Source organism: Pan troglodytes, chromosome 3, assembly GCF_028858775.2.
Source record: "Pan troglodytes isolate AG18354 chromosome 3, NHGRI_mPanTro3-v2.0_pri, whole genome shotgun sequence".
Taxonomy (NCBI): domain Eukaryota; kingdom Metazoa; phylum Chordata; class Mammalia; order Primates; family Hominidae; genus Pan; species Pan troglodytes.
Window position 1 is genome coordinate 160363611 of NC_072401.2, and position 27069 is coordinate 160390679.

A 27069-nucleotide genomic window follows, 5' to 3' on the forward strand; every position below is an offset into this window, starting at 1 on the left:
TGTTATTTTATATGACTTCTCTTTTCACAATCACTATAAAGTGTGATGTAAAGAAAACAGAGAAAGTAGAGAGGGCAGAAAAGCTGTTTGGATTTTAATGTTTGCTAGAAAGAAATTCTTCTGAGCTGCAAAACCCTTATTCATTATAACCCACTATGTTCAGTCATACACTGAAAACTTACAAAAACACTGGAGGGGTATGGAAGGTATAAACCTGAGGATTAACTATAATATTTTAGATCAGAAAGATATATGAAAATAACTCCTCTTAAATAAATTTTGTCTGTTCTAATAAATTATGCAAATGTAAATCCGTACCTTGGAGCTGTCATTTTGACCCTAGCTTTTCAAAACCTTGGTTTAAAAGCAAGGCATATTTGCTATTCCTCTGACATTCCAGACATGGTTCCATATCACAGCCTCTATACTGACTGTTCTTTCAGAAACTTTCTCCCATGTATCTGCTTAGTTGGTGACCCTCACCTTATTCAGGGCCCTGTTTAAATCAAAGAAGACTGCACCGATAACACTGTATAAAACAGCTGCGTCCTCAGCCCTACCCTCATTACTCTATCAGCTTACTCTGTGTTATTTTCTGGGGTGGCACTATCATAATTGCTGGTGGTAGTGGTGCTGGTTGTGGTGGTGTATGAATTATCTCATTAGATCCTAAGCACTATGACAATGACTCTGACAATAGGTACTTTGTTTGACTTTTTTTTTTTTGCTGCTCTTCTAGTGCCTAAAATAAATAGTGCTTTGCACATAGTGAGCACTCAATAAATTATTGTTGAAGTCTATATAGGAGGCTATAGATAGGATGATTTGTTTTATTTTTCATCTTTGTATCTGCCCAGAAGCATACATATTTAATGGGTTAATTATGGTTACAGTAAAACCCAGTTGAATTTTTTAAGCCCAGTTGAATTAGTATATTTTAAACATGTATTTTTTTATAATAATTTTTCTTATAGCTAAAACTTTTAGTTTTTTAGCTAACAATAAAAACATTCACAGAATTCTTTGCTGGGTTTTAAATTCATGGTTTATTTTTATCCTTTTTTGATTCTGAAGCATGCCAGATTAACAATATGTCTGAATAATTGAGGCTTTATTTATGTAAATGTTATATAATAATAACAACTACATTTTAATAACAAATGCTTAGGTGGTTATTTTATAACGTTATTTTTCTAAGGGTGCATTATCCTAAGTTATGTCTTTAGTCGTAGATATAAGCACAATGTATTATGTAGGCAATGATTTAACTATTGTAGAGTTCAATTATTTAAAAGAGTAAAATTTTACACTATGAGTTCTAGAAAATACATGTTTATACATAGAGCCACAGTTTATCTTTTGCTAGTCCTAGTAAATGCTAATTATTCAATTCTCTTACTCATCATCACATTTTCTATTCTCTCCGTTTTGTACAACTTATATCACTCCCACCTTCCCAAAGCATTATCTGGGCAGCTTTGAATGGAAAACAGTCATGAATGAGCAATCAATGGCTATTCACTACAAAATGGTGGAGAGGTGACTAAGAGTTTATTTTAGACAAATTTTATATCATATATTTAGTTTCTTCATATCACCTGGCAATGCCAGCTCCTCCTCTGTTCTTTTTTTCCTATATAGTGCCTTCCTGGTCATATCCTTTTCGTAAAACCATTTAAGATGAATAGGTAATGGCCACATATTAAATACTAGTGTTATGAATTAGTAGATCAACAAAATATGAAATATTAAAATGTAAGGATTGCCTATCTGTTGCAAATATAAAGTTTTTTCTCTTGCAAAAAATATTTTTAAAAAAGCAAGGCATAGAGGAAGAAATCCTTTGCTATATTTTTTTCTTTATGTTCTACCATAAATTGTAAAGTCTAGCTTTTTAAATTTTTAATATTTTTTATCTTCACTACTCAAATGAGGTTAATCAAATACTACTAACAATCTCCAGTTTAAGGGGATAGACGTCACTCTTGTGAGATTCACAGGGTACTCAGCAATCTGTCTCAGCATCATGCCATTATTTAGAGGGAGACCAAATAATTTGTCCATTAAAAAGCTAAAAATTGGCTGGGCACAGTGGCTCACACTTATAATCCCAGCACTTTGTGAGGCTGAGGTAGGAAGATCTCACTTGAGACCAGGAGTTCAAGACCAGCCTGGGCAACATAGTGAGACCCCAATCTCTCCAAAAAAAAAAAATTAAAACTTAGCTGTGCTACTCAGGAGCCCAGGAGATTGAAGCTGCAGTGAGCTGTGATTGAGCCACTGTGCTCCAGCCTAGGCAACAGAACAAAACTCTCTCTCAGAGGCAGAAAAAAAAACAGCTAAAAGTTTTTGGGAAAGGAAAAAGTTAATAGATATAATTTAACTGATAATATAATGTTTAAAATAATGAAGTAAGCCATGTTGTCTCAAAACAGTTTTTTTCTTTTATCATATATTGTTTTCTTTTTATTTCTTAATTTTTTTTTTTTTGAGATGGAGTTTCACTCTTGTTGCCCAGACTGGAGTGCAATGGCGCAATCTTGGCTCACTGCAACCTCTGCCTCCCAGGTTCAAGTGATTCTTCTGCCTCAGCCTCCCGAGTAGGGATTACAGACATGTGCCACCACGCCTGGCTAATTATGTATTTTTAGTAGAAACGAGATTTCTCCACGTTGGTCAGGCTGGTCTTGAACTGCCAACCTCAGGTGATCCACCCGCCTCAGCCTCCCGAAGTGCTGGGATTACAGGCATGAGCCACTGCGCCTGGTCTATCTCTTAAATTTTAATTGAATCTTTTAATACCTCACCTTATTCCCAAAAGGATTTTCAGCAACTTACAATTAAAATACAGCTACTAAAAGCCTTAAACCATTAACATGATATAAAAGACAAAAGTTCAGTGGTGAGTGGAAAGCAAATGACAAAGAAAAATTAAGAAAATCCTTCCTGAGAAAAGTTCAGTGACTTCATCCGAAGCCTAGTTATGAATTTCATAGCTGTTAAGTCCAAGAGAGAAAATAATGGGTTACATAACTTTCATAGTTTGTAAAGCAAAACAAACAAATGGGGAAAAACCAGATAAGTCAGCAAGAGAAATATATTTTTGCCTGATCCTGCACCCTGGAAGACATTTGTCACAAGTATAATTACATAAAAGGAATGAGGCTATGTAATAAATGCTGTATTAAAAAAAAGAAGTAATTTTTTTCATCAGTACTTAACAAAAACAAATATATCATTGAGAGTTAAAGACAATTTGTGGGGGGGAGTGCAGCTAATAACTAAATATATTTTTCAGACTTGAAAACAGTGTAAAAATAGAATGGCAAGTGTAGTGTAAAACTTGGGGTTAAAATTTAAGTTAAGGTTCCTAGTGTCCCACCTTATTTAAAGCAGATTATTATAGGGATTTATTGGAAATTAAACTGAGCAAAGCTTATAATCATTTTTGACTAGAATAATGTGAGGAATTCACATTATTAAAGTCATCTCTCAAGGGCAATATAATGGAAAATATAATATCTATCATGAGCCAATAAATTAACAAAATTTAAGTTTAAAGGATTTGAAAAGTACAGAGATTTGGAAAGAATTATTTACTCAACCATAATTTGACAATTCAGAAGCTACCAGCATTAACTTGCTACTGCATTACTCGTCTTTTTTTATTTTAACGTAGTTGAAATTTCCTATACAACCCATTTTTATCAAATTTTCAATTAGCATTTCGGCATAATCAGGTATCCATATTACTACAACATCTTTTAAAATATTCCGTGTAATAGTATATTTTGTAAGTGACATAATTTCCTTAATCATTCCTTGGCTGTTGGATATTTATGTGTTGTTTTTTCATTTTTCCCTATTGCAGATAACCCTGTAATCAACATATATGAATTATCTTAATTTAGTCTCTGTATATGAAAAAAACACACTGTGATTAACGCTAATTTCACTGCCCTCCGTTTCTGCTCTTCCTACTTCATTCTCAGGACCTTCATCTTCCTTCCCAACCTTTTCCATCCCATCCCCACAGCATACACACAGACTCACATATGAGATATGATTGTAACTTAAAGAGACAGCATCAGTTTTCAGACATCCACAACCAAAGTGGGTACTTGCAACTATAAAACTGTTGTAAAGTTCTTGGCAGATACTCTGTTTATATTAAACACTAAATCTAGGTTATGGTCCTGATCTCTTGTAACCCTGTGAAGAAGTCTCTGGAGATATTTGGGAGGAGAGGAAGAACACATGTCACCCCATATCTGAGCCAAAAAGCTCCTCATGAACAGTCATTCACAGAGGTCTCTGCTTAGCCACTGAGACGCTTGCTTGCTCTCTCTGCAAGTTTCACCATAAAGGTCAGAAACTGGAAGCCTACCAGCAGAAAACTCTCATAGATGGTTTTGTTTGTCCAATAATATTTTTAAATGTTTTCAGTTAGCTAATATCAGTTTTTAAATAGATAGTTATATATAAAACATTGTATTTCTGGCTTCTTTGAGGAAGTTGGTAGATGTAGCTACACATGTTCCTATTCTAATATGGCAACAGATGAGAGAAGCTGTTGCACTTGGACATCTGGACACAGTCTACAGTGACATTGCCTGACCGCTGGAGACACTGGAGTCTGTAACCCCTGCTGTATAGGTTAGGGCTCCAGAAGTCAATATGGGGGGAAAACGTTTCTCATTGCTCTCAGGAATTCGCCATTCCCCATCAGAGCAGGAATCAAACTATATTTATTATCCTAAATAATAATCTCATTATTCTGTTTAGCTATATGAATACATCATTGCAAATCTCTAATAGACTTTAGATGTATTGACTCACATCCTAACACTATCGCTACAGCCCCACAAGATGGCCAAGGTCATACACCTCATTCTCCCTCTCTTTCCAACACCAAACACCAGTGAAAATAGAATCCTATGCAGAAAAAACATTCACTCCCATAAGTAAACTTTTATTCATCCTTTACCCCTATTTAAGCCAAAAGATTTTTTAAAAAATTATTTGAAGAACTCCTGATTAAAAAAAAAACTATAGACACTATCATTTGCCTTTAGTTCTCCTCGTTCTTGCTAGTTAAAAGTGATTTATTCCTCCTTTAAAGGTTTTGATTATGCTAAATAGATACTTTATTTTTAAGTGGCAGTTGTAGTATGAACATTAAGCCTCATCACACATTATCATGTAAATCTTTAGCAGACTGTTCTCCATTCATTGCAAAATGAATGAAATAAGAGCAGATTATTTCATTCATTTTGCAATGAATGGAGAACAGTCTGCTATTTTTTAAAAAATACATGAGCTAGTGTGTGTTTCCAAATGTTAATGCTCTACCATCATTTTAAGGTTAAATTAAAAGCAAACTTTGGAGCCTTAATTTAAAGCATTGCCTAAATTGCCTACGTAGCACATGATATGCTTTTGTACTAAATGATTTTCTCATAGCTTTTCATTTCTTTCTTTTCATTACCCTCCTCTTCCTGGTCCCTCACTGTCATCATGCCTTACCACTTCCCCTTGATTCAGTGGTCGGTTCTGTGCCAGTGCAATGTCTTTGCCAAGGTCTGGAGCTTGACTGTGATGAAACCAATTTACGAGCTGTTCCATCGGTTTCTTCAAATGTGACTGCAATGTAAGTAGAAAAGAATTACTTCATCCTGACAGCCGGGTAGCACCTGTAAAATTGTATTATAATTAAGACCATGTGATTATTAATAATATATTTTTATTAAAAGATGATGTCATTTTTCCTGGGTCAGGTATAATAATTACTGATATTTATTTTGCATTTATTAAATGCTAGACCCCACCTTAAATTATTCTTTATATTAACCCCTCATAATAATCCTGCAAGGTATGGAGTGTCACCATATTTTATCTAAACAAAAAAAGTCATCAATTGCATGTGCTACTAAAGAAAAAATGGCTTCTAATTAAACTATTACATAGAGCTTTCCTATTACATAGAATTTTCACTTGACATTTATTGAAAGAACTCTTTTAGAATTTATTGGACCCAAATTTTAATATAATCTGATGTGTAAGTTAAAAAAGAAAATAAGGTAAATTGGATAAGATAGTCCCCCCAAAATGTCATATTTAAAATCTGTTCTGAATCACATTTTGAGTCATAGATGTTAATGTTGTTGTTTTCTTAAGGAATTCAAACTTACATATGTAAAAAAATTATCACCATAAGTGGTTTGTTGATTTCTAGTACCTGTAATGTTAGTTTCCAGTACTAATTTGAATTCAACGAACTTCAGCAACACGAACATATACATTTGACTGAAACTTTTTTAAAAGAAATTAGTGGAGGACAGCTATTTTAATCCAATATTTTTGCTGAGTTTCTTTTTTCATTTAGATACCTCAGTGCCTTGTGGCTCTCACTTTTGGGTATATGAGGACAAAATAAGAGTAATTCTTGAGTTTATGCATATTGACAGGTGTTACCGTTTTCAAACCAAACCACATAATACAGCAATTGAAATACTTGATATATGAGGTAAGAGCTACAACTCAGAGTTCCTGTGCATAGTGGTTCCATTGAAATCCCAGATCTGAGAAGTTTACCCAATTTGTGGTGGCCAGGGAATATGAACTGAAAATATCAGCAGAGTTTTCCAAAAGAGGGAACATTTCCACTTGAACTAAGGAAAAGAAGAGCTCTTCAGCATTTTATCCTCTTCTTGCCTTACCATGGCTCTTTCTCATAGCAATTAGTCCTGCTAGAAAAAAGTAATAATCCCCCAAAAGAACCTGAGGTCCTATGGAGCACTTCTCTGATTTAAATTCTAACTGGAAATTCTGAGTATAAGAATTTATGAATAGTCTGGGCAACACAGAGAGAGCCCATCACTACAAAAAAAAATAAAAATTAGCCAGGTATGATGGCCCACACCTGTAGTCTCAGCTACTTGGAGGCTGAGGCAAGGGGATCACTTGAGCCTGGGAGGTCAAGGCTGCAGTGAGCTATGATCAAGCCACTGCACTCCAGCCTGGATGACAAAGTGAGATCCTGCCTCAAACAAAAGAAAAAGAATTTATGATTTCATTCTATTTTCAGAGAAAAAAATCATAATCCTTCTCCACTGCTTGTATCAAATTACTAGAAAATCCAAATCAAAGGATATTCTGATGCAGCCAATTTCATTTTTCATTTTCCCACGAGTAAGATTTGAATCCATTCTTTAACAATTCGACCAACATTTGTAAAATAAAGAACAGAGAAAGAAAGCTGGGGGAATGGAGGGGAATAAGGCAATGGCTAACTAGAGAGGGCATGCCCCACACAAAGGTTGAATCATTGAATTAATTCCCATTCAATTTTTAAAATTGTCGTGATCTAGTATACACATACATACATACATAAAGAGATGTGGGCAGAAAACTGTGACCTACCAGTTTTCAACCCCTGGTATAAACAAAAAAACTGGGACCAGGTCCTCTTAAATGATTGTCTGCAAGAAGGCAAGAAAGAAGGAGTCAGAGATGACTCCAAGGTTTCCCTTCTAAGCAACAGTATGATCGGAGAATGAGGAGACTTGGTGGCAGTAACTGAGGAAGATGGGGACTCTGATGTTAGATGTTTTTTCCAATGTGAGATTAACAGGTCACTCAGTGGAAATCTCCAACAGGCATTTGGAGATATAGGAATAAAGCTCAGGAGTTTATGTCTACGGTATTTTTTATTTTTTGTTCAAAAAATAGCATTATCTTGTGCTTTAGGTTGAGCCACTTGATTCCAGTTGTCCATTTATACTTTTCTCTGCAGAACACTGGCTTAGACTCATACCTAGTCCCAGTCTGTTCAGTTCCATACAGAAAAAGAACTCTATGCTTTATAGCAAATACATTAAAAAGTAAACATCAAATTTCATTAGTCAGTTCTTTCCAGACTTTGAGTTGGAACTATTATAGGGAAATGTCAGAAGAGGACTGAACCATATGTAAGTATCAAAGAAGCTAATACTCCAAGTAATGTTTATTGAAGTTGGGATTTTTTAAGACATTTCGCATAAATGCTAATGAACAAAACAGGCAAACATAGATAGATATGATTATTTTTACTTTTTTCTAGCTTGATAAACACTGATTTTGACTATTTGAGACTTGGCTTTAAGATCCTGGAATTTAATCACTAGAACTATATGATCTAATACTAAGAACTTTCTTTATAAAAACTAGAGCTAGCTTTGACAATAATGATTAAAGTAGGCCATTTCTCTCTCACACACACACAAACACACACCCTCTTTGACTCTGTGAACAATCAAAGTTGGACTGTCAAATTTTAAAATATAAGGATTTGTTATATTATATTTTGGGTTGTTCTATTCAATGAGAATAACAGCATCTACCTCTTTTCTATCCCAATAGGATATTGTGAAATGTAGAGAATGTTATTTGTCAAAATATTTTACGTCATTTAGAAAGAAGTAACCTGTAAATCCTAGACACTATTAATAAAAACCCAACTTTTTAAGTAACATTACTTAGAGGTCTTTCAATGAGCCTCACTTTCCTCGATAGTAACTCTCCTCCTTCAAGTGCAGTTAACCTCTTCCTCTTGGGTTCTCTCGTAGAACCTCACTTGTGTCTCTTTTATGTATACTAAACATTCTTGCTTATGCTATAGTGATTCAGGTCCTGTTATCCACCTGAAAAAGGAAAATGCCATGGCCTATATATCCTCCAAAGTTCCTAATAGAGTCTAATAATCCCTAAATAAATGTTATTGAAATGAATTTATAAATAAATACAAAAAAAAGAAGTTTGTTGCCTCTTTAGCCCTGGGCTGTAAGACTGAAGTTATTATTCAAAGAAAATTCTCTATTTATAGATAAAGTATAATTTGTGCAAATAGAGTATAAACTTCTTAAAGGCAGGTATCCAACGTGTGCAAATGGCAGGCATTCAACACATTTTTTGAGATAATGAATGAATGAATGAACAATTTTTTTTTTTTTTGAGACAGAGTCTCACTCTGTCGCCCAGGCTGGAGCGCAGTGGTGCGATCTTGGCTCACTGCAACCTCTGCCTCCCAGGTTCAAGCGATTCTCAGAACACATTTTTAAGGACACACTAAACTTTCATCTATATCCTTAAATCAAACTCAGGTTTTTTTGTTTGTTTGTTTTTTGTAAACAGACAGGGTCTCACTGTGTCCCCCAGGCTGGAGTGCAGTGGTGCAATCACAGCTCACTGCAGGCTTGACCTCTGAGGCTCAGGTGATCCTCCTGCCTTAGCCTCCCAAGTAGTTGAGACCACTGGCATGCACCACCATGCCCAGCTAATTTTTTTAATTGTTTGTAGAGATGGCGGTGGGGTGGCAGTCTCACTATGTTGCCAAGCTGGTCTTGAACTCCTGGGCTCAAGTGATCCTCACACCTCAGTTTCCCAAAGTACTGGAATTATAGGTGTGATCCACCGCACCCAGCCAAATCCAAATATTTAACAATTTATCTTGACACAATATAAACATTTAAACAGGATATAAGCAGAATTTAGAATCTAAGTCAAGTCAGAATCATTAGCAGAAAAGAGCTCCTCAATTAGTTAGTATGTACAAAGAAATAATATTTGGTGACAGCCAGCAACTGAGAGTAGTTTCAAAAGGGAATTACTTGTTAATCAGCCTTTGGTATTATTTATGTAAAAAGCCATTAAGTATCTGATATGTGTAGTCTAGAAAAGTGATTTTTAACTTTTTTTCTTTCATTATTGTTTCCCTTCCCCCAGGGAGACTTTTTAGACTTTTTTTTTCTATTTGTCCCCTCCTGTGAAATTTTAATACTACAGATATACGGACAGGCGTGGTGGCTCACGCCTGTAAACCCAGCACTTTCAGAGGTCGAGGCAGGTGGATCACAAGGTCAGGAGTTTGAGACCAGCCTGACCAACATGGTGAAACCCCGTCTGTACTCAAAATTTAAAAATTAGCCAAGCGTGGTGGTGCACGCCTGTAATCCCAGCTACTCAGGAGGCTGAGGCAGGAGAATCGCTTGAACCCAGGAGGTAGAGGTTGCAGTGAGCCGAGATCATGTCACTGCACTCCTGCCTGGGCCACAGAGTAAGACTCCATCTCAATAATAATAATAATAATAATGATAATAATAATAATACAGATATACTATATATGTTCTTGTGTATATCTGCATTATACATTTAAAAAGTAAGATTTTTTTTTTCTTAAGAACCAATTCTCACATTCATTGAGAGTGCATGGTCTTCTAGACTCTAGAACAGTGTTTCTCAAATTAGATTCCAAACATGTGTTCCAAAGAGTCCAAGAAAGTTTTTTTTAAGAAGGATTCATCACCAAGTTTAAGCAACACCACTTCAAAACCTAAACATTGTTAGTGCTTATTGTATAAAACTGTCTTAACCTGAGTTAAGTTAACCTCCAGACAATGCGGTCTGTTGCTCACTTATAAGTATCCGCTCCGTGGTACTATATAATGATAGTACTAATAATATCATATTATTAGATACCATCTAATCCAAATCCCTCCTTTCACAGTTAAAGAGACTGACTTGGAGAGGTTGTGTGTGATTCATGCAAGGAACCCCAGCTACACTGGTTTTGGTTTTTTTATTGTTTCATTTATTTTGCTTTTACTACATTACATTGCTGTTCTAAAACAAAAAATTAAGGACTTGGGACCTTTCCAGTACAACCAAAATTATGTGGATCTGGTCTGTGTCAAACTGCTTATTAAATTGTGATACAAAAGAAAATCTTCCTGTACAACTTCTTAGAAGTTGAAATGGAATCACTTATTGAATAAAGATGATCCAATTATAGGTACCAATTGATGTTTTCCTTCATAACTAATTTTAAGGTGGTGGAATGTGAGCAATGAAATATTGAGAAATACAATATTTAATTTCTTGAGTGTTTTTTAAACAGAAAGTACTGTTTTTATTGTCACTTAGAAACTGAGATGCCTTCTAATGTTTGTTAAATACAAATAGGAAAGAAAAACATAACTGAAAATCAATTTTTTCAATTTTATTTTTTAACATTTTTTGTCAGAATTACAGTCATAACCAAAATTTTAAAAAAATGAATAGCTTTAATAGTGCAAAACTAACAGCTAGACCTAGTTCAAGTGATATGATAAATATGAGAGAGACATTATGAAGCAAAATGTTTCCTGAAAGCTAGTACTAAAGTAAATAGTTTGTAATTATCCCTATTGTTGTAATTTAAAAGTAAAGGAAAAACAACTTTAAGAATCAAAATTTACATTTATTTCAGGTCACTTCAGTGGAACTTAATAAGAAAGCTTCCTCCTGATTGCTTCAAGAATTATCATGATCTTCAGAAGCTGTAAGAAAATATTTAATTCCTGGTATTAAAATTAACTAGCATTTTTGGGCATGTCTTTTTCTTCCTACTTCCGTGAACACCAACACTATTCCACTGCTTGTGTCTAATCCCTATTCAGGGAAATATTTAGCTGTTAACTGAAGACTTCCAGGTAACATTTATTTTTTCTGAGTAATTTTAGAAACCATTCTAGAAAAACCTCAGACACATATTTCCAAAGGAACTGGAACATGTGTGCTGTGAATCCTCCTACCACACTCCCCCAAAACGGAGATACTTAGAAGCTTTTATCCTCTGCGTTATTCTAGCATGGAATACCTCAATGCTCATCTTAGAGAAAAATGTTACGCTCTTTTGTCAGATCCACGATGAAGAAAGTGAAGAATTTTCTTCCATGTGTTTTCAAATTCATTATCCACCTAAAATAGCAAGTCACTGTGGGTTGAAACCTCTGAGCATGTTGTCTTGGAGACTTGATTCCATTTTCACATCTGCCTTGTGAGTTGCGTTTTATTTTGGCCTTGAGTAGTATCTGACATGCTAGCTTCCCTTCAGAACTCTCAAAATCCATACTGGCCCACGGGATGTTTACCTGTTATTTAGGTCTACTTTGTGACTAAATTATGTTGTCATATGGTGAATTGCTGGGTTTAGATAGTCTGTACCTAAATCACACTAACTAAGAAATATCTCAGGATTCATTGTTTCATTTTTATACCAATATAGATTGGTTCTTATTTTGGTTTTACAATAGGGAAACCTGATAAATTAATATATATCTGTACATTTTTAAAGATAACAGATGGAAATTGAGTGGAATCAGAAGAAAAATTAACCCACTTCCTTCAGTGAAATGTTCTAAAAACCCAGATAGTCTGCAGAAGTATCTATTTCATATTTGAAAATAGAAATTCTAATGAAAATAACTTTTCAAAATTTCATTCTGAACATTTATCAGTCAAAAGAGAAGAACTTTTCACCATTAGGCCTGACAAAACTTCAAGAGTACACTGACTTATTCTATTTTCTGATTTCTGGAGACTGAAGAATTTTTCTGTAGCATCACCTTGTGTCCACTTATTTAAAGGAGCTAGACTACAAATCTAAATATCAAAATTCAGATTTATATAATGCAGTGGCTTAGCATTTTTGCACAATAAACATTGAATTAATTCTCTTTTTTGAACTAACCACCATACTAATGTGGATGAATTAATTCCTGAATGACCAATTTGTTCCATATAACAAAATGATCAAAATAGCCTAATTATTTAAAAATTTCTAATTGGTTATTAAAAGTCTATACCTTTAGACCTCCAGGCAATGCAGCCTATTCCTTAGTAGATCATTATAACACTAGAAATAAACAAACAAATGCATGATAAATGAGAACCATTCATTACCTACTACATGATTGGGCCCACAGCATGTCCGGTTCAGGTGCATAATAATTTTTTTTTTAAGAGACAGGGTCTCACTCTGTCACTCATGCTGGAGTGCAGTAGTATGATCATAGTTCATTGCACCCTCAAACTCCTGGGCTTAAGTGATCCTCCCACCTCAGACTCCCAGGTAGCTAGGACTACAGGCATGTGCCACCACACCTGGCTCCTTTTTTTTTTTTTTTTTTTTTTTAGAGATAGGATCTCACTATGTTGCCCTGCCTGGCTGGTCTGTTTCAAATGATCCTCCTGCCTTGACCTCCCAAAGCTCTGCAATTATGGGCATAACCCACTTCACCCAGCCTATAATAAATTTTATAATAACATTTCACAATCAAAGTTAGGTTTTCTTGCATGTTGGAGAAATAGGGTACTTTTCAGTCAAAATTTATAATTTAACTGAATGTTCGCTCATATTGATTTCTTTCTTATTGCTCCTAAAAGTTATAACAAATTGCATATAAACTTTCAGGACACTCTAAAGAACAATGGTGACCTGCACTCAGAACATGAAGGCAGCCTTGAAATCCTTACTTTATCATTCCCGCAATCTGGGGCAAGTACACATAGAAGTGCAAAACTTTGTGTGGGTTTAATGATGCAATAGCGTATACTCTGGTACCCATTTCCTTTGACCTCCAGTTAACTCAAGGTCGTATTTTCAGTATTACTTTAGTTAACTATGTAAGCCTGCATTCTTGTCTTGACATTCCAATCTAATTTATATTCTTCTAGTCCTGATTATTTTTATGTTTTTTTCTTTTGCCACTTTTACTCCCTATAAATTTCCTCCAAACAGTCTTTGGAACAAGGTTTGGATGTCAAATTAATGAGATCAAAATTGATTTGGTTGACAGATTTGTGATTAACATAGAATATGGTTTGGGACATTAAAAACATCATACACTTTTAGGTTGGCTAGCACTGTGTTGAGCACTTAACAAGTTTAAAGAATTATAACAAGACCCATATTAAAAGTCTGGCTTCTAGACTTCTGATTTATGAGGGCTTTACTATGTGTTAACATTTTATTTCTAGAAAATTCAAATAGTAAGCTTTGGCTGTTATTCATTCATCTTTATAACTAGAATTTCTAAATACAAACCAGCCTAAGTGTACATAAATTTAATAGAAACATGAAGTAACATGATATCCGGCTTCACTAAATTATTTTGTAATTTTTCCTTTTTCAATTTTTAAAATGTTTAATCGTCATCAAATACACATAACATAAAATGTGGCATCTTAACCATTTTTAAGTCTACCTTCAGAGGCATTAAGCACATTCATATTGCTATGCTACCATCACCATCATCCATCCACAGAATTCTTTTTGTCTTGCAAAAGTGAAACTCTGCTTCATTTTTTTTTCTTTTTAATAATCATTTTCACAGGTACCTGCAAAACAATAAGATTACATCCATCTCCATCTATGCTTTCAGAGGACTGAATAGCCTTACTAAACTGTAAGTACCAGTGTGAATTAATTTGCCCATTCCATGGTAGTCTGACAGCCTAGACTATTCCAATCCAGACCAGCCTCCCTGTCTATGACAGTACCAAGGAGCCATGCAAGTGATGCTGAAGGGGCAGTAGAGCACCGTGGCTAAGAGCATAGGATTGTGAGTTAGACAGGCTTCAGTCCGAGTCCTGATTGCCTTACTTACTAGGTGTGTGATCTTGAGCAATTTGTATTCCTTTCTTTTTTTTTTTTTTTTTTTTTTTTTGAGACAGAGTCTCTCTGTCACCCAGACTGCAGTGCAGTGGCACAATCTCAGCTCACTGCAGCCTCCGCCTTCCAGGTTCAAGCAATTCTCTGCCTCAGCCTCCCGAATAGCTCCAGCATCCAGCATGAGCCATAGACCAAGACCTTGTCTCTGACAAAGAAAAAAAAAAAGCCTGATGATGATATTTGTGATGAAGAAGAAAAAACCCAAAGACTTCCCTAGTTATTCAATTACTCTTTTTTCACTAATCCCACTTTTACAAATGCATGAAATACTGTAAGGTTAAAGAAATAAAGCTTTTTGTGGTAAAATATACGTAAGCTAAAGTTCACCATTTAACTGTTTTTAAGTAAACCATTCAGTGGCATTAAGTACATTGACATTGTTATGGAACCATCATCACCATCCACCTCCAAAACTTTTTCATCTTCCCGAACTGAAACTCCATATTTGTTGAATAATAATTCCTCATATCTGTCTCTCCCAATTTTCCCCTCTCCCCAGCCCCTGGCAACCATCATTCTACTTTCTGTATTTATTAATTGGCTACTTTAAGTACCTCATATAAGGAGAATCATAAAATATGTAGTTTTTTGTGTCTGGTTTATTTCACTTAGCACAATGTCTTTAATGTTCACATGTTGTAGCATGTGTCAGAATTTCCTTTTTTAGGGCTGAATAATAGTCCATTGTATTTATGTACCACATTTTGTTTAACTGTTTATCTGTCAGTGGACATTTGGGTTGTTTCCACCTTTTGGCTGTTGTGAATAATGTTGCCATCAACACAGGGATACAAATATCTGTTTGGGTCCCCACTTTCACTTTCACTTCTTCTGGGTATATACCAAGAATTGGAATTGCTAAATCAGATGGTAATTCTTTGATTTTTGAGGGACTGTCATTTGATTTGATTTTGATTTTTTAAGGGACTGCCATACTGTTTTCCACAGCAACTGTACCATTTTACTTTCCAACTAGTGATGCACAAGAGTTCCGATTTCTCCACATCCTCACCAACGTTTGTGTTCTCGTTTCATTTGTTTGTTTTGACAATAACTATCCTAATGGGTGTGAAGTGGTATCTCATTGTGCTTCTTTTAAAAAAAAAAAGGCTTTCTCAATGTTCCATTTTATTGAGTTCTGCCATGCAGCATTCTAGAAGTAACTGGAAAGAAGTATAACCAAAAATCACATGAATACATAACTCCCTGTATTTCCATTTATGTCCCCTTGTTTTCCACCTATACTGTTCTCTATCCTAACGCAAGAAACCCATTCCAGTCAGATTTTTGGCTTGTGGTATCAGAGTTTGGGATTGAGTCGAGAAGAGCACCTAGTAATTTACTAGCAAAATGGAAGAAGACTGCAGGAGACTCGAAGCCTTAACAGTAACCACTTTAGCCATGTCCTCTCCCCTTCTACCCCATCTCTGCTCTTTTATGTCTTAGCAAAGTACCCAGCATCAATATTGGACTCACTCTTCAGGCTCCTGACTGTCTTCTTTCCATATATCTTTGCAAAATTTACTAAACACTATCTGTTTGGTTTAATGTTCAGTGAATGTGGAGGAAGCTCTTGAAAGGCAGTACAGAACTGGAGAGTAAACTTAAAAGTGTCCTCCCTCTCTTTTCATAGCTTTTCTATAGTGCTGGAGTGTTGTTGAGTGTTAAAGATGCCACATATTTCTAGTTAAATAATCATTAGTCCCAGCACTTTGGGAGGCTGAGGTGGAAGGATCACGAGGTCAGGAGATGGAGACCATCCTGGCTAACACAGTGAAACCCCGTCCCTACTAAAAATACAAAAAATTAGCCGGGCATGGTGGCACACGCCTGTAGTCCCAGCTACTCAGGAGGGTGAGGCAAGAGAATTGCTTGAACCTGGGGGGCGGAGGTTGCAGTGAGCCGAGATTGCGCCACTGCACTCCAGCCTGGGCATCAGAGTGAGACTCCATCTCAAAAAATGATAATAATAATCATTAGATACCTGATGATTTATGGATCTAAACAATGATTAGATCCATAAGTATTCATTAACCCTCACAGAGTGCACATATTTTAGTTAGATACCATGAGGGCATAGAAAGATAACTCAGGCTGGCTCCCTTTAAGTAGTTATACCTTAGCGTTTCAGGTAGAGCACTGAGCTATCACTGGGGAGAGGCAGGTCTCCTGTTCTCTAGAAGTTTATGATCTAAGATGGGAAAACAATGCCAACATATATAAAACATTAGAGAACCATTTTTTAAAAGTACTTAAGTTCCAAACCTGTGTTGCTGAAACCAAAATTGCTATTATGGTTCACTGAAAGGAGTGATTATCTCAGGTCCAGAGCAGTAAAGGATGGCTCTGAAAAATGAAGAGGACTGGGCAAAACAGGTGAACATAGGGAGCAATAGTGGATCAAATGTCTTTTACCTGGAGGGTTTTTGTATAAGAGAACACCCTGAGGTTGTAAGTCATTTCTTACCCCTTACTGTGCCCACCTGGGCTCCAGGTTTGCAAAGGAGGGAAGGAAGAGGCTCTATCATGGGGTGCCATTGCTCACTAGCCCTGAGCAAAAGTCAAACCCAGCAAGGGAGAACAGATTCCTAGCAGGAGAAATTCTACAGGATGTTTACTCAAGATATGAAAGACTGAAGAAGAGAGAGAAATCAGTGTGAATCCTGTATTAGTGGAAGTGAAACTTGAACTCTTACTTGCATATGAATCATAAGCAGAAAGAAAAAGGAAAGAGGGAAGAAACTGGAGTAAGAGGCGTGAGCAGAGACACTGCTATAAAACATAATATGTACTGAATGTTTATGGCATGCATTGCCTCTATTAAACCATAGGAAGTAGATCCTGATACTATCCCCATTTTAGAGTTGGGGAAGCTGAGGCTTACAGGAATTCACTGCTTGCTCAAAGTCACTGTTAATAAGTAGAGGAGTCAGGAATCAAACTGTTCGATAGCAGATTTAGTGCAGTGAATTGCTACACTAGAGAGATTGAGACATGAGTGAACATGGCAAGAAGAGGAGATCAACACAATAGAACAAAGAGTTATTTCACTTTGCAGAGGAGTGGGATGTAAAGATGGGTAAGGCAGAGTCAAACCCTTTAGCAAGGGATGCAATGCATTTTGTCCAGAACAGGCCCCTGCCTGCCTCCTAGGTTTATCTCCTGTCTCTCCTCATAGCCCCTTCATGGTGAGGCCCCATTGAATTACCTGGTGATTTCTTAACTTGTCAGACTCTCATACCTCTTGCTTTTGCATAAGCTATTTCCTCTGCCTAGAATAGCTCCTGCCTGTTCTTTGCTTTGTGAATTGCATGTCTTCATCCAAGACTCTTCTCAATTGTGCCTCTGTTTAGTAAAGCCTTCTCCTGGCTCCTCATTCCTCCACACTCTGCAGTCCCTACCCCTAGCAAAGCTGGGTGCTTTCTCCTCTGCAATGGCAGAGCAACCATGCATTATACACTTCCCTCTGCTTCCCTGACATTACAAAGTAATCTGTTCACATGCTGTGGCCTCTCCAGACTCAAAGCCCCTTAAAGAAAGGGATGGCATGCTTAGCACAGTGCCATGGGGTAAGTATTCAAAATAGGTTAATGAATACATGAATAGATGAATGAATAGATTGATTAATTAATTATGGGGAAATTTAAAACTAGGTATGATAAGGTAAGTGGTAGCAATTCTTAGAGATTCAAAGGCAGGGAAGTGGCATGATGAGAATGCTATGTGAAAAAATTTAAGATGGATGATTATTGTTTTTACTTTTCTTATTGTAAGACATCAAAAATATACAAATTTATTGTAGTTATTTCTCCTTTTCCAGGTATCTTAGTCATAACAGAATAACCTTCCTGAAGCCGGGTGTTTTTGAAGATCTTCACAGACTAGAATGGCTGTATGTTTAATTTATGTGGCATTTTATTGCACTAGTTTTTAGATTCTAGAGATATATAAACGAATTAATTTTTTTCTTCTGGCTGGCAGGATAATTGAAGATAATCACCTCAGTCGAATTTCCCCACCAACATTTTATGGACTAAATTCTCTTATTCTCTTGTAAGTACTAAACTAAAGCAAATATTTCAATCAAAGGCAAAGACATGAATAAAAATTAATGCTTAAATTTAATACCATTAAATTTGGATTTGTTAAAACCCCAAAGGGGCCTTTTCAATGAAAAACCTTTTCTTAATCATATTCTATAAGGCTATTTATAGTTCCAACAATTTTAAAAGATTTTCTGTCTTCTAGAATATCAGCCCATAAAAACTGAATACATTCTCACTCATATTTTATCACAATATTCTTTTTTTTTTTTTTTTTTTTTGACATGGAGTCTCACTCTATCGCCCAGGCTGGAGTGCAGTGGCGTGACCTTGGCTCACCACAACCCCCGCCTCCTGGGTTCAAGCCATTCTCCTGGCTCAGCCTCCCAAGTAGCTGGGATTACAGGTGTGTGCCATCACGCTCAGCTAACTTTTGTATTTTGAGTAGAGACGGGGTTTCACCATGTTGGCCAGGCTGGTCTGGAACTCCTGACCTCATGATCCACCCATCTTGGCCTCCCAAAGTGCTGGGATTAAGGCGTGAGCCACCACGCCCAGCCTTTATCACAATATTCTTAAGCACATCGTTACTGTCTATACAGGCAGACCTCAGTGATATTGTGGGTGTTGTTCCAGACCACTGTAATAAAGCAAATGTCACAATAAAGCAAGTCACACAAATTTTTTTGGTTTCCCAGTGCACATAATAAAGTTATGTTTACACTATACTATAGTCAATTAAGTGTGCAATAACATTATGTTTAAAAATGTGCATACCTTAATTTTAAAATTCTTTATTGCTAAAAAGAGCTAACAATCATCTGAGTTTTCAGCGAGTCGTAATCTTTTTGCTGGTGAAGGGTCTCATGTCAATGTTGACAGCTGCTGACTAACCACAGTAGTGGTTGCTGAAGCCTGGGGTGGCTGTGGCAATTTCTTAAAATAAGATAACAATGAGGTTTGCTACATTGATTGACTTTTAATTTCATGAAAGATTTCTCTATGGTATGCAATGCTATTTGCTAGCATTTTACCCACAAGAGAATTTCTTTCAAAATTGAAGTCAATACTCTCAAATCCTGCCAATGCTTTATCAAATAAGTTTATGTAATATTCTAAATACTTTGTTGTCATTTCAACAGTGTTTACAGCATCTTTACCAGGAGTAGATTCCATCACAAGAAGCCACTTTCTTTGTTCATCCATAAGAAGCAACTCATCTGTTCAAGTTTTATCATGAGATTGCAGCAATTCAGTCACATCTTCAGGCTCCACTTCTAATTCTAGTTCTCTTGCTATTTCTGTTTCATCTACAGTTACTTCTTCCACTGAAGTCTTGAACCCTTCAAAGTCACCCATGAGGGTTGGAGTCAACTTCTTCCAAACTCCTGTTAATGTGAATATTTTGACCTTGTTTTCATGAATCACAAATGTTCTTAATGGCATCTAGAATGGTGAATGCTTTCTAGAAGGTTTTTAATTGACTTTGCCCAAATCCGTCAGAGGAATCACTATCTGTGGCATCAGTAGCCTTACAAAATGTACATCTTAAATAATAAGACTTGAAAGTTAAAATTAGCTTTTGATCCATGGGCTGTAGAATGGATGTCGTGTTAGCAGGCATGAAAACAACATGAATCTCCTTGTAGATCTCCACTGGATCTCTTGGGTGACCAGGTGCATTGCCAGTGAGCAATGTATCTTGAAAGGAAATCTTTTTTTTCTGAGCAGTAGGTCCCAAGAGTGGGCTTAAAATGTTTAGTAAACCATGCTGTAAACAGATGTGCTGTCACCCAGGCTTTGTTGTTCCATTGATGGAGCACAGGCAGAGTAGATTTAGCATAATTCTTGAGGGCCCTAGGATTTTTGGAACAGTAAATGAGCGTTGACTTCCACCTAAAGTCACCAGCTGCATTCGCCTCCAACAAGACAGTCAGCTTGTCCTTTGAAGCTTTGAAGCCAGGTATTGACTTCTCCTCTCTAGCTATGAAAGTCTTGTATGGGATCTTTTTTCAATAGAAGGTTGTTTCATCTACATTGAAAATCTGTTGTTTAGTGGAACCACCTTCACGAATGATCTTAGCTAGATCTTCTGGATAACTTGCCGCAGCTTCTCTATTAGTACTTCCTGCTTCACTTTGTAATTTTCTGTTATAGAGACAGCTTCTTTCCTTTCCTTATGAATCAACATCTGCTAGCTTTAAACTTTTATTCTGCAGCTCCTTCACCTCTCTCAGCCTTCATAGAATGAAGCAGAGTTAGGCCTTGCTCTGGATTAGGCTTTGGCTTAAAGGAATGTTGTGGCTGGTTTAATCTTCTATCCAGACCACTAAAACTTTTTCCATCAGCAATAAGGCTGTCTTACTTTCCTATCATTTGTGTGTTCATTGGAGTAGCACTTCTAATTTCCTTCAAGAATTGTCCTTAGCATTCACAATTCGGCTAACTGGTGCATGAGGCCTGGTTTTTTGACTTATCTCAGCTTTCAAAATGCCTTCCTTACTATGCTTAATCATTTCTAGCTTTTGATTTAAGGTGAGGAGGTATGCGAGCAGTATATCTTGAAAGAAAACCTTTTTTTTTCTGAGAAGTAGGTCTCAAGAGTGGGTTTAAAATATTTAGTTAACCATGCTGTAAACAGATGTGCTGTCATTCAGACTTTGTTGTTCCATTGTAGAGCACAGGCAGAGTAGATTTAACATAATTCTTGAGGGCCCATAATTCTTGTGGGACTCTTCCTTTCATTTGAACACTTAGAAGCCATTGTAAGGTCATTAATTGGCTTAATTTCAATATTGTTGTGTTTCAGGGAATAAAAAGGCCTGAGGAGAGAGATATGGGGGAATGGCTGGTTGGTGGAGTAGTCAGAACACACACAACATTTATCGATTAAGATTGCTGTCTTGGCTGGGTGGGGTGGCTCATGCCTGTAATCCTAGCACTTTGGGATGCCGAGGCGGGCAGATCATCTGAGGTCAGGAGTTCAAGACCAGCCTGACCAACATGCTGAAACTCCATCTCTACTAAAAATAGAAAATTAGCTGGGTGTGGTGGCACATGCCTATATCCCCAGGTACTTGGGAAGCTGAGGCAGGAGAATCGCTTGAACCTGGGAGGTGGAGGTTGCAGTGAGCCGAGATTGCACCATTGCACTCCAGCCTGGGCAACAAGAGTGAAACTTTGTCTCAAAAAAAAAAAAAAGATTGCTGTCTTCTATGGGCATGGTTTGTGACACCACAAAACTACTGCGATAGTAACATCAAAGATCACTGATCACAGATCACCACAAACAATACAATAATAAAAAGTTTGATGGCTGGGCAGGGTGGCTCACGTCTGTAATCTCATGCTTTGGGAGATTGAGGAGAGAGGATAGCTTGCAGCCAGGAGTTTGAGACCAGCCTGGGCAATATAGCAAGACCCCATCTCTACCAAAAAAAAAAAATTTGTTTTTAGTTAGCAGAGCATGGTGACACATGCCTGTAGTCCCAGCTACTCAGGGGGCTGAGACAGGAGAATCACCTGAGCCCAGGAGTTTGAGGCTGCAGTGCACCATGGTCGCGCCACTGCACTTCAGCCTGGACAACAAGGCAAGACCCTGACTCAAAAAAAGGAAAAAGTTTGAAATACTCTGAGAATTACCAAAATATGACACAGACACACTAAGTGGGCACATGCTGTTGGAGAAATGGCATTCATAGACTTGCTCAATGCAAGGTTGCCATAAACCTTCAATTTTAAAAAATGCACTATCTGCAAAGTGCAATAAAGCAAAACACAATAAAACAAGGTGGGCCGGGTGCAGTGGCTCACACCTGTAATCACAGCACTTTGGGAGGCCGAGGTGGGCAGATCACCTGAGGTCAGGAGTTCAAGACTAGCCTGGCCAACATGGTGAAACCCCATCTCCACTAAAAATATAAAAAGAAAAAAATAGCCGGGCATGGTGGCAGGCGTCTGTAATCCCAGCTACTCAGGAGGCTGAGGCAGGAGAATTGCTTGAACCTGGGAAGCAGAGGTTGCAGTGAGCCAAGATTGCACCACTGCACTCCAGCCTGGGCAAACAGAGCAAGACTCTGTCTCAAACGAAATAAATAAATAAATAAATAAAAATAAAACAAGGTGTGCCTACATTAATCTTGGTAAAGAAAAAAAATGCCTTTAAATCATATCCTTTCCACCATTTGTTGTTGAAGGGTTTAGGCTATTTTTTTTTTTTTTTTAGTCACTAACATTACTGCTTTCCTCCATATAATAACTTATATTTGTTAAAATTTTATTACTATCAAGTATTTACATATAATTAGATTATAATTAAATATAGTTAGATTATAATTAAATTATAATTTAAATAAAATTAGAGGGAAGGCTGGGCATGGTGGCTCACGCCTGCAATCCCAGCACTTTGGGAGTCCGAGGTGGGTGGATCATTTGAGGTCAAGAGTTTGAGACCAGCCTGGCTAACATGGTGAAACCCCACCTCTACTAAAAATACAAAAATTAGCTGGGTATGGTGGCACATGCCTGTAACCCCAGCTGCTCGGAAGGCCAAGGCAGGAAAATCACTTGAACCTGGGAGGCAGAGGTTTCCATGAGCTGAGATCGTGCCACACCACTCCAGCCTAAGTGCCTCCATCTCAAAAAAAAAAAAAAAAAATTAGAAGGAAAAAACAACAAATTTAGTGGATTTGTGGGTTTCGTAAGAATAATAATAATACCATGTTTGACCCAAGATGAGAAGAGAACCAGAAAAATGTGACTTGTTTGTCTTTTCCTTTTTCAGAGTCCTGATGAATAACGTCCTCACCCGTTTACCTGATAAACCTCTCTGTCAACACATGCCAAGACTACATTGGCTGTAAGCGATTCTCTTTTTTTAAAGAACTCAACTAAATTTTCTGTTTTTACCTAATTCATTCCAGATATAAGATTGTTTTAGTTTTTCTTAAAAATGATACCGTTTTTAGTATCATATCACATTTCCTCAAACTGCTTTAACATGATTTTTATGTTAAACATCTACATTATCTAAACTAACATCTCTAAACTCTCAGCAAAATAAAACATCTCAAAAAAAAAAAAAAAAATATATATATATATATACTGGAGCCAGGAAGAAGAAACACAGAAGGAATGTCACCACATCTATGTAACATCTCCCCCTTTCCCTGCTGGTATACTCACCTACTAATTTGGTACAGAAAGACTAAGTCGTTTTAATTTCACTCTAGAATTCTGAATAATAAGAATATGATATTTAGCATTTATTTTTCAAAAACTAATCATGATAAAATATGTTCCATGGAATATTTTACAAAGTAGCTTTTCTTGTAGTAATAAGTATCACTCCACCATTTAGAACTCAACCATCCAGTAAATTTGCCTATTTAGAACACAAGTGAAAAATAAAAGAAAGAAATAACCAAAATAACTACTAACAAGTTCAATCAACAAACTGCCATATGCTGTATCATATGAAAACTCCCTCTGTCTCTTATTTTATAAGAAATTCTCAGAAGTTGGTTGTTTGATTTCTAAGCTCATAGCAGATTACAAATGTCAAATTAAAAGGAAGAGGAAAAGTTAGAGTCAGAAGCATTGATTGTAGTCAGAAGTAACAACTATCAACTTGATAAAAAAGCATAAGTGAGAAATGCTATAAAAAGCAATGACAGTAATTCAAACTGTACTAATCTGCAACCTCTCAGAAAAAAACAAACATTCTGAAAAGTTACTAAGTCCAGTAGGCATTTTGGTATGACAGTACAATACTGTACTGTACATTGAAAACAAGCTAAAGCCATAAAGGAAAGGGCAAATTAAGTTCAATATCCCTCATTAAAATTGAATTTTGGTTCAAATGAATACATTAGCATCTATTACAGCCTCAGTAATCCCAACTTAGTAATTAAGCACAATTGAACAATATTTACATAATTAGCAATTAAAATGTGTGCATTTAGACAGAAGCAACTGTATGCAGTATTATGCACAAGCAATAATAAACCTTGCCTTTGTTTATAAAAAGGCAAGAAAATATACAATATACTTCAGATAAACATCAAAATGATTAAGATGTATTACTAAAAAAATTAAAATTAAAAATATAAAATTAAAAATTTTGTTACTAAAGTTTTCATATGTAAATTCTAGCTATCCAAAACAACTTATTCCATATGAATTCCTGATAATGAATATTATCCTGATTTTAATTCTAGTAATAATAATACTTTGCTTTATAATTATTTACCTTTTTATAACTAATCATACTATTCTTACCTTGCATGAACTTTCATTTAGCACAGTATGAACTAGAAAATCTGACAGATTTCTTGGCCAAACATCATTTTAACTCTGATTTAGGGGAAAAATACATACAAACTAAAGAGACAGATGACAGCCCAGGAAATTATGCTTCTAAGGTATTTGCAGGACAATAAACTGAAACCTATATTAGTTCTTGCAAAGCAATGAGAAACTGTAAATGCCACAATAAAAGTTGTAAAATTCAAAAAAAAGAAATATAAGTAATAAGCAAGCATAAGGACAGATATGGCAATAGCCAAAGGTGAACTAAAAGTCAAGAATAAAGTAAACTTTTCTTTTGAGATGAAATTAAGCAAGTTTATTTATTAGCCAAAGAAGTCAATATGAAAATCTTGAAAATATAGAAGACGATGGGAATACATAATAGTGCAAAGTACTAGAAGACATGGAAAAGAATGGAAAAGTAAAATGTGATCACACACACACACACACATACACACAGCAGTGAAAATGAATGAATTATCAGTACTTCAATCAACATGACTCAATTTCAAGCACATATGAATTACTCAAGAAAAAGTCACAGAAGACTACATATATTACGTTTCCATTCCTATAATACTGATTAAGATATAGAAAGCCACAAGACAGCAGTACTTCCTCTCTACCTATAAGAAAGAGCTTTGTAATCTACAAAGTCATAATTTTGTGGAACCCATCAGTAGGCTACAGTCATAAGGTAGCCAAATAAATGGAATTCTAACAAGCAACAAGAAGATGTGGGACATACATACTATTTCACCTTTGGCAGAGCACAGGATGAAGAGTTGGCTGGCGTGAAAGCAGGTACAAAGAAAACTAAAACTTTAATAAACTTGTAAGCTTAAGTGTGGGCTACTATAGCGCTTTAAAAGAACTGGGAACCCCATATGCAAGGGGATTTAGCTATCTTTAACAGGCTCTTTTTCACTGATCTCCACCAACCACAAGAAAAACTAGGAGTAGGTAAGGAAACCAGACAGAGCCCTCATTGGTAGCACAACACAAAACTCCACCTTCTTCTCTAAACTCACCCGTCTCAGGGAACAAAAGCATCAAGTAATAATAGTGGGACAGAAAATCCTCCTGCACCCAGGGACTGGGCAAAGGTCCATTACTTCCATAGGAGGAATAGAAACTAGAGCATTCTGCCCCAGGGTACCAACAACAAAAAAAAAACCACTCCAGCCCAGGATCTTGCACTGATCAAAGCAGTGGGTAGTGCCCATTTGTATCACGGCAGGAAATGCTCTTATGAGAGTTTGGCTTCTGGAGAAGGGGGAACAGCAAAGCTGAGACAGCCCCATCCCCAAAAGCATAAGGAAAAAGTAGTTCATGTCAAATTATAAAGCAATCAACAGAACTAGAACCAGCAATAACTCAGATTTTACAACTTCCAAACAGAGACATTAAAATGCTTATGATTAATAAGTAATATAGTGGAAAGATGGATAATATGCACGAACATAAAGAAAATGTCAGCAAAAAGATGGAAACTACAAAAGAGAAACAAAAAATTATTTCAACAGCCTTAGCAGCAGAATGAACACAGCTAAGGAAAGAATCAACAACCTTGAAGATATGTCATAGAAAGCTTTCAGATTGAAACGAAAAGAAAAAGAGACAAAAATAAAGGCAAAACAGAATCCAAAAGCTGCAGGATAATACAATTGTCTAACAAATGTGTAAATGGAGTCACAGAAAAAGAATAGAGGAAGAACAGGACAGAAGACAAGCTGGAGAAATAATAGCCAAGAATTTTGTTACATTAATATAATGCAACAAACCAGAAATCTAAGAACCTCAGAAAAATCCATGCAGAAGTCAAGAAAAACTAGATAAATTATAGTCAAACTGCTGAAAACCAAAGACCAAGAAAAGTATCTTAAGGCAATCAGAGAAAACAGAAACATTATACACTGTAAAACAAAGACAAGAAAAGCAACTTTTTTTTAAAAGCCAGAAGGACTATGGTAATATTGGCGAAAAAGATTTCAGAACAAGGACTATCACCAGGGATAAAGAGCGATATCATATAATAATAAAAAGATCAATTAAGCAAAAATATGTGATAATCTTAAATGAGTAAACAGTTTCAAAATACATAAAGTGAAAACAATAGAACTGTAAAGAGAAATAGCTAAAAGTCAAAGGATGTCATTTAAAGCTGATGAATCTTTGGCAGGGCAT

At 36.2% G+C, this 27069-nt stretch overlaps 1 protein-coding gene across 14 annotated transcripts in view; it reads left to right on the forward strand.

Annotated features, from left to right (window-relative positions):
* RXFP1 (relaxin family peptide receptor 1) overlaps positions 1 to 27069 on the forward strand; it is a 131302-nt gene that overhangs the window by 71654 nt on the left and 32579 nt on the right. For 8 of the 14 annotated variants that reach the window (XM_001144181.8, XM_009448472.5, XM_063809968.1 and 5 more), the window contains 6 exons: positions 5464 to 5650; positions 11285 to 11356; positions 14193 to 14264; positions 18351 to 18422; positions 18512 to 18583; positions 23357 to 23431. In XM_001144181.8, coding sequence (XP_001144181.4) covers positions 5464 to 5650; positions 11285 to 11356; positions 14193 to 14264; positions 18351 to 18422; positions 18512 to 18583; positions 23357 to 23431 — 550 coding nt within the window. Of the gene's footprint in view, positions 1 to 5463; positions 5651 to 11284; positions 11357 to 13243; positions 13355 to 14192; positions 14265 to 18350; positions 18423 to 18511; positions 18584 to 23356; positions 23432 to 27069 lie in introns of those variants that run through there. The other 6 variants (XM_001144257.8, XM_016952454.4, XM_016952453.4 and 3 more) reach the window with 3 other exon arrangements.